This window comes from Oryx dammah, unplaced genomic scaffold (genome assembly GCF_014754425.2).
Source record: "Oryx dammah isolate SB20612 unplaced genomic scaffold, SCBI_Odam_1.1 HiC_scaffold_24, whole genome shotgun sequence".
Classification (NCBI taxonomy): Eukaryota; Metazoa; Chordata; class Mammalia; order Artiodactyla; family Bovidae; genus Oryx; species Oryx dammah.
The window spans coordinates 84,607,067-84,613,204 of NW_024070208.1; the positions used below are offsets into that span (position 1 = coordinate 84,607,067).

Sequence of the window (6,138 nt, forward strand, 5' to 3'; positions counted from 1 at the left end):
TCCTGCGAGCGTGATAGACGTTCCTGCGAGCGTGATAGACGTTCCTGCGAGCGTGATAGACGTTCCTGCGAGCGTGATAGACGTTCCTGTGAGCGTGATAGACGGTCCTGCAACTGCGACCTTCAGGAAACACAGGGCGTGTTGTTGTGGAATCGTCTTAAACATAAAAGCTGAGTCAGTCTGGGCCTTAGAACGTCTGCAAGCAGGAAAATTCCTGTAGAGTCCTCAGTCTCAGAGGAAAAAGAGCGTGAAGAGGAGGGATTAAACTGGGAGCTGGGTGTGGGCCGGCGGGCGGGGCCGGAGCTGCACCTCCTCGTCTCCCCACGCGGCCCCGACGGTCCTGGAGCGGGACGCCCCGTGGACCTCCCCAGGGGACACAGTGTTACTTTAGGAAATCAGACCAGACGTAGGGCTTCACTGGGGACTGGGCAACTGACCTCACTTGGGAAAAGTCCCCTCCTCTGGACGACCCTTTGAGAGAGGGGGTTGGACCCCAGTGGAGCCCCTGCTAAAGAGCGTAGAGATGAGGGCAGATGGTTTGAGCGTCTCGGCCCGAGCTCTCCCGTAGGTGAGGGAGCTTGGACGAGCCCCTGGAGCGGTATGTGGCCGCGTCCCCATGAGCTGGGACGGCCACCCCCAACGTTGTCCCTAGGCCCATGCGCCCGTTATCTGATGTTTTAAGGGATCTCAGCGTTCCCACCCAGCAGGGGTGACAGACGCAGGGCCCTGGGGTGTAAGGAGGCGGAGGGCCGGACCCAGGGCTCCTGCTGCCCGGCTGAGGGTCCCGGGGGTTCAGAGCTGCCGCCTCCTGCACCATCACTCTCTGCTTTCGGCTGAAAACGGCAGCTTTTGGGGAGAGGACCTGGGCGCCTTGTCCTCCTGCACCTGCTGGGCGTGCCCAGCACGGCCCGCCCGACCTCACTTCCTGCCCCCAGCGGTAAGCCTTGAAGGCAGAGCGCATCTTTGGGGGGTTCCCAGCCTGGGCACGTCACCGTGGGGGCCGTGCAGACCCCCGGCCCCTGCCTGCTGGAGGCCAGTGCCCTCCTGTCCACCAGGTCCCCAGGCATGGCAGGTGTCCCCAGCTTGGAATAGACGCCCCTCTGGCGAGAGCCACTGAGCCCAGTTTTGGTTACGATGATGAATCAAGCGGTGAGGGTCCTTAGGTCCGTTTCCTACAAAAGTCCTAATGCTTCGGTTTTTCTTCTAGAATATTCTATAAGTGGATTCTGCTTCACTAGCCGCACACCCACACGCTCACCTGGAGTGAGCGCCTGTAGGGATGTTTCCTGGGTCGAGAACGGACCCTGGTTCCAGCTTCTCGCGCTTTGTGGCATGCAGCTGTGTGTCTTCTGAAAGGAGAGCAGGAGCTCTTCTGAGAAGCACAGCTCACAGACCTGACAAACGGGAACTGGGCCCGCCAGCTCTCCAGAGGCAGCGTGTCCAGGAGGCTGGTTTGTCCCCGGGATAGAGACTCTCACGTGCCCGGCGCTTCCTTCTGCTTGCGTCTGCATCTCTGCGTGAGAAGCGTGCTGTCTCCTTCCTGCTGGCTGGGGCCACGTCTCTCCGGGGCCGCGCCGTGTGTCCGGGGCTCTGGCCTCTGTGCAGCTCCGTCCTGTCTCCCCCCCCCCCACCTTTCTGTGGTCCCACGGGCCACCCCCCCCACCGGTGAGGCCGCCCCAGGAAAATGCCACCGTGGTCTGTTGTCTGAGCCCTCAGGGTTTTGAGTTGGAAAGAGGACAGACGCATCCCACTAAGGCTCACTTTGGCCACGCAGAGCAAGTCAAGTGGGGCGATGGGCTGAAGGTCTCGCCTGCTTAAAGCACGGCTGGAGGAGCAGGGTGGGTGCTGTGCACACCGAGACTCCAGCTCTCAGGGCGTCCCGTCTGGCTCGTGGGGCGCCAAGGGGGAGACTCGGGCAGCCTAGGAAGAACTGGGTGCCCACAGATGCTGCTGGAGCCAGGGGCCTGGGTGTGGCCTACCCCCCGTCGTGGTGACACCAGGAGGTCCCTGCGTCTCTGGGGTTGGACGGGCAGGCGGTGGGTGGGTGGGATGCTCGGGCGCTTGGGTTGAGTGTGAAAGGCAGTCTGTATTAATAAGAGGTGACTGGACTTTCTCTCCGCAGGTGTTTGGAAACTGGACGTTCGGGACCCTGGTGTTCACCGTGATGGTGTTCACAGTCACCCTGAAGGTACCTTCCCTGAGTGCACGTGCTTCCTCCAGACACGGTCAGCCACCTGGTGACCCTGCCCCTGCCACTGCCCCTGGCCTGCTGGGGTCCTCTCCCCGCCACTGACGTGGCCTCGGCCCCGAGGGGCGAGCTCAGAATTGCACAGCAGGGGAGGAGGGAGATTGCACAGCCTTTTCTGTGTGAGAATTAGACTGCTGTCACGTGACAGGCAGCCCCTCCCCTAGTATAGCCAAAGGGCACTGTAACTGAAACAAAGATATCGCGGAAAACTGACCTCGTATTTAAAGTCAAGTCAGACTCTCCGTGGAGTATCGTCATGAAGGTCCCAGATCCTACCAACCTGGGTCGGAGAGTGAGAAAGGAAGTTCCTACCAACCCGGGTGGGAGAGTGAGAAAGGAAGCCCCAGAGCCGTGTCCTGGGCCGGGGCATCTCCTGCAGGGCCTGCCCCCACCCCGGGGTCCGGGCACTTTCGGGCAGGGTGGGCCTGGGGAGCCCTTCTCTGGAATCTGGGCTGTTTCTCCCACACGGGCCCCTGTTGATGCTCTGGCTGAAGTTAGGGGTTTGTTTCTGCTTCCTGTCCCCGCCCCGGCTTCCTTCCCCGGGCTCATGCCGACAGGCCCGGAGGCCCCACTGCTAACCGCCTGGTCTCTCTTCAGCTGGCGCTGGACACCCACTACTGGACCTGGATAAACCACTTTGTTATCTGGGGGTCGCTGCTGTTCTACGTCGTCTTTTCCCTCCTCTGGGGAGGAGTCATCTGGTACGGATTTGATGATTTCTGTCACCGTCCCGTCACTAGTCCTGTGGCGTCTTTCACAGAGGCCTGAAAGCTCAGATCCACACCACCTTGTTCCCGTGTGCGGGTGTGGGTTGTGTGCCCGCCGTGTGCAGGAGGGGCTTCACGCCAGCGCCTGGGGCCCGCGGGATGAGGCGGGGTGGTCTCCGCTCCTTCCCCCAAGGGAGACACGCTGCCTCATGAGCGTGACGGGGGACAAACAGGCCAAACCCTCCGGAACGGACCGATCCAAGGTCGGGGACGGCTTCCCCAGAAAAGCTGTTATTTAAACAGAAACTTGGGAGAAAAGCGCTGACCTCATCCTGTGAGTGCTCAGGGCCGCTGGCCCTGGGCTGAGGCAGCGTCCTTCCTAAGGAAGGGAGCCCCGCAGGCAAGTGCCCCAAGGCAGGCCCGGAAGGAAGGCTCCCCCGGAGACCGTTAGGATGCCGTGGAAGGTTTTAAACAGAGGAGCCGCAGAGACCAGTTGCGCTTTTCGGAAGGTCACACTGTCCCTTCTGCCCAGGGTGTCCCGTCTAAGTGGCCGGCCTCGTGAGCTCCTATTCACCCCTCAGAACCCGGGGGCCCACCGTGCTCCTCGGCCCTTCCCCCAGGTCACGTCCCAGGCGGGCATGTCCACCTGGCCCCCGGGCGCTTGTTCCCGCCTCTCACACACGTGCAGGGGCTCCTATGACGCCCCCCTCCTCGGGCGCAGCACGTCCTGAGCAGGGCTGCGGCTGGGGGCGGTGAGCCAGGCCCAGGCCCGCCCAGACGTGAGGCTGGAAGCAGCCACGCGGCCTCCCCACTGCTGCGCAGGGCTCGAGGGGAAGGGCAGGCGGCCCCCAGCCCTGGGGAGAGGCCCCTGGTCCATCCGGTCCCCGAGTGGAGGCTGCGGTGTGGACGTCCACCCGGTGGCCCGCTCCACTGCTGACCCCCAGTGGCCAGTCCGTGCATTACATGTCGGCCAAACCAGACCTGCTCTCGGTGGGTTTCCAGCCACCCGACTCCTGGCCAGAGATCCCGCGGCTCTAGTGAGCTTTCCAAGCGGCTGTGTATGAGAAAGACTCCCCAGAAACCCCCCAGCCAGCTCCTGGGCCTGGACGCTTCGGAGCATGAAGCCGTGAGACTCACGCTTAGTGCGGTCACTGCCCGTTTCTAAGGCATCCCGGGCGGCTCAGATGGTAAAGAATCTGCCTGCAATGCAGGAGACCCAGGTTTGATTCCTGGGTAGGGAAGATCCCCTGGAGAAGGGCATGGCAACCTGCTCCAGTATCCTTGCCTGGAGAACCCCATGGACAGAGGAGCCTGGTGGGTTACAGGCTGTGGGGTCACACAGGGTCAGACAGGACTATTTTACTTCACTGCCGTCTCCAAAGGCATTCCTAGCCTGCCTGGCAGGGAAGTCATTTCATTCTCTGTATTTTTATACAAATTTTAAAAATTATTTTGGCATAAGTTTGTGTTTAGCCGTTCTGCTGATGAGAACACGGTCTTCTCTGTACTAATAAGTATTGAGCAAAGCCCCCTGTTTCATCTTTAAACGTCTTCCCTGCTGTTCTGAAGCTGAGCTTCTGGGGCTTGCTCCCCGCTTGGAGTGACCTCGTAGACCTCCCCCTCCTCGTCTCATGCTCGAACCCAGCCTTCAGGGCAAAGTCACGCAGTGCTATGGGGAGAGGCCCCCTGGTGACCCGGTGGCGAGCGCAGCGGGTGTACCCTGACCGTCAGGGGTGGACGTGGATCCCGCCAGGGCAGACGGCCCTCCGTGCGGGGCTCGGGGGTCTCCGCCGGCTCCTCATCGGCCACCGTGCTGTGGTTTTCTTTCCCTGGACACTGCAGGCCCTTCCTCAGTTATCAGAGGATGTACTACGTGTTTATACAGATGTTGTCCAGCGGCCCCGCCTGGCTGGCCATCGTCCTGCTGGTCACCGTCAGCCTGCTGCCCGACGTGCTCAAGAAGGTGCTGTGCAGGCAGCTGTGGCCCAGTGCCATTGAGAGAGTGCAGGTACCCTCGGGGCGGGGGGCGCAGCTGGGGGCACCGTGGGGGGGGCCCGGCAGCCATGGGGCCTGCAGCCGGCGGGGGGGCACCGGGGGGGCCCCAGGGAGGCAGCAAGAAAGGTGGTCCGTCCAGTGTTACTAACAGATTCCACAGTGACACGTGATTTTACACCTGAACTAAATGTCCAGTGCTTAGACTTGGACAGGTAGTCCCTGAAATAAGCAAAAGATTAAGCCAATACAAAAGGCAAATTATTTTGTGTGAGCCTAAACAAGTTTTTTTGATTAATCCTTATTTCAAAGGTAAAATTGCTTTATTTTTAGGGATGGAAATATGGCTCAAACTTTAGCATTCACTTTGGGAAATTCTGGTCATGAGTAGGTAGGGTTGTTGTTTTCCGTGCTCCCGAGGGGACACCAACAAGCTGAACTCTGGATTCAGGAGATGGGTGAGACGCTAAGGGTGCCCAGACTGGAGTCCAAACAGAGATGTGACCTGGAGTTTCTAGAGAGCTCTCAGGGACCGGATGCCCCCCACCTCTTTACCCCGGTGACCCCGCACCCCTGTGATCCCGCCTCCCCTCACCCCTGCACCCCCTGCCCCTGTGCACACCCCTCCCCCTGTGACCCCTCACCCCCATAACTCCTCACCGGTGACCCCGCATACCCTCAGCCCTGTGATCCTGTACACCCTCCCCCCGTGACCCCTCCCCTCCTCCCCGCACCCCTTCCCCTGTCCTGCTGTGGCCGTGCGCCCGGGGGGGGGGGGGGGGGGGATGCTCTGAGAGGCAGAGGCCGCAGCAGGCCGTCCTGCAGGATGTCTGCAGGTGTGAGTGACAGGAGGGCGGGGCGTGCAGGTGTGAGTGACGGGAGGATGGGGCGAGCAGGTGTGAGTGATGGGGTGGGGTGTGCAGGTTTCGGTGACAGAAGGGCGGGGCATGCAAGTGTGAGTGACAGGAAGGCGGGGCATGCAGGTGAGCGACAGGAGGGCGGGGCTGCAGGTGTGACAGGAGGGAGGGGCGTGCAGGTGAGTGACAGGAGGGCAGGGCGTGTAGGTGTGAGTGACAGGGCGGGCTGCAGCTATGAGTGACAGGAAGGCGGGGCGTGAAGATGTGAGTGACAGGAGGGCAGGCCGCAGGTGTGAGTGACAGGAGGGCGGGGCGTGCAGGTGTGAGTGACAGG

At 61.5% G+C, this 6,138-nt stretch overlaps 1 protein-coding gene across 3 annotated transcripts in view; it reads left to right on the forward strand.

Moving 5' to 3' along the window:
- Positions 1 to 6,138, forward strand: part of ATP11A (ATPase phospholipid transporting 11A) — a 93,649-nt gene that overhangs the window by 80,752 nt on the left and 6,759 nt on the right. For all 3 annotated transcript variants that reach the window (XM_040267474.1, XM_040267476.1, XM_040267475.1), the window contains exons 26-28: positions 2,123 to 2,188; positions 2,846 to 2,949; positions 4,798 to 4,963. In XM_040267474.1, coding sequence (XP_040123408.1) covers positions 2,123 to 2,188; positions 2,846 to 2,949; positions 4,798 to 4,963 — 336 coding nt within the window. The remainder of the gene's footprint in view (positions 1 to 2,122; positions 2,189 to 2,845; positions 2,950 to 4,797; positions 4,964 to 6,138) is intronic.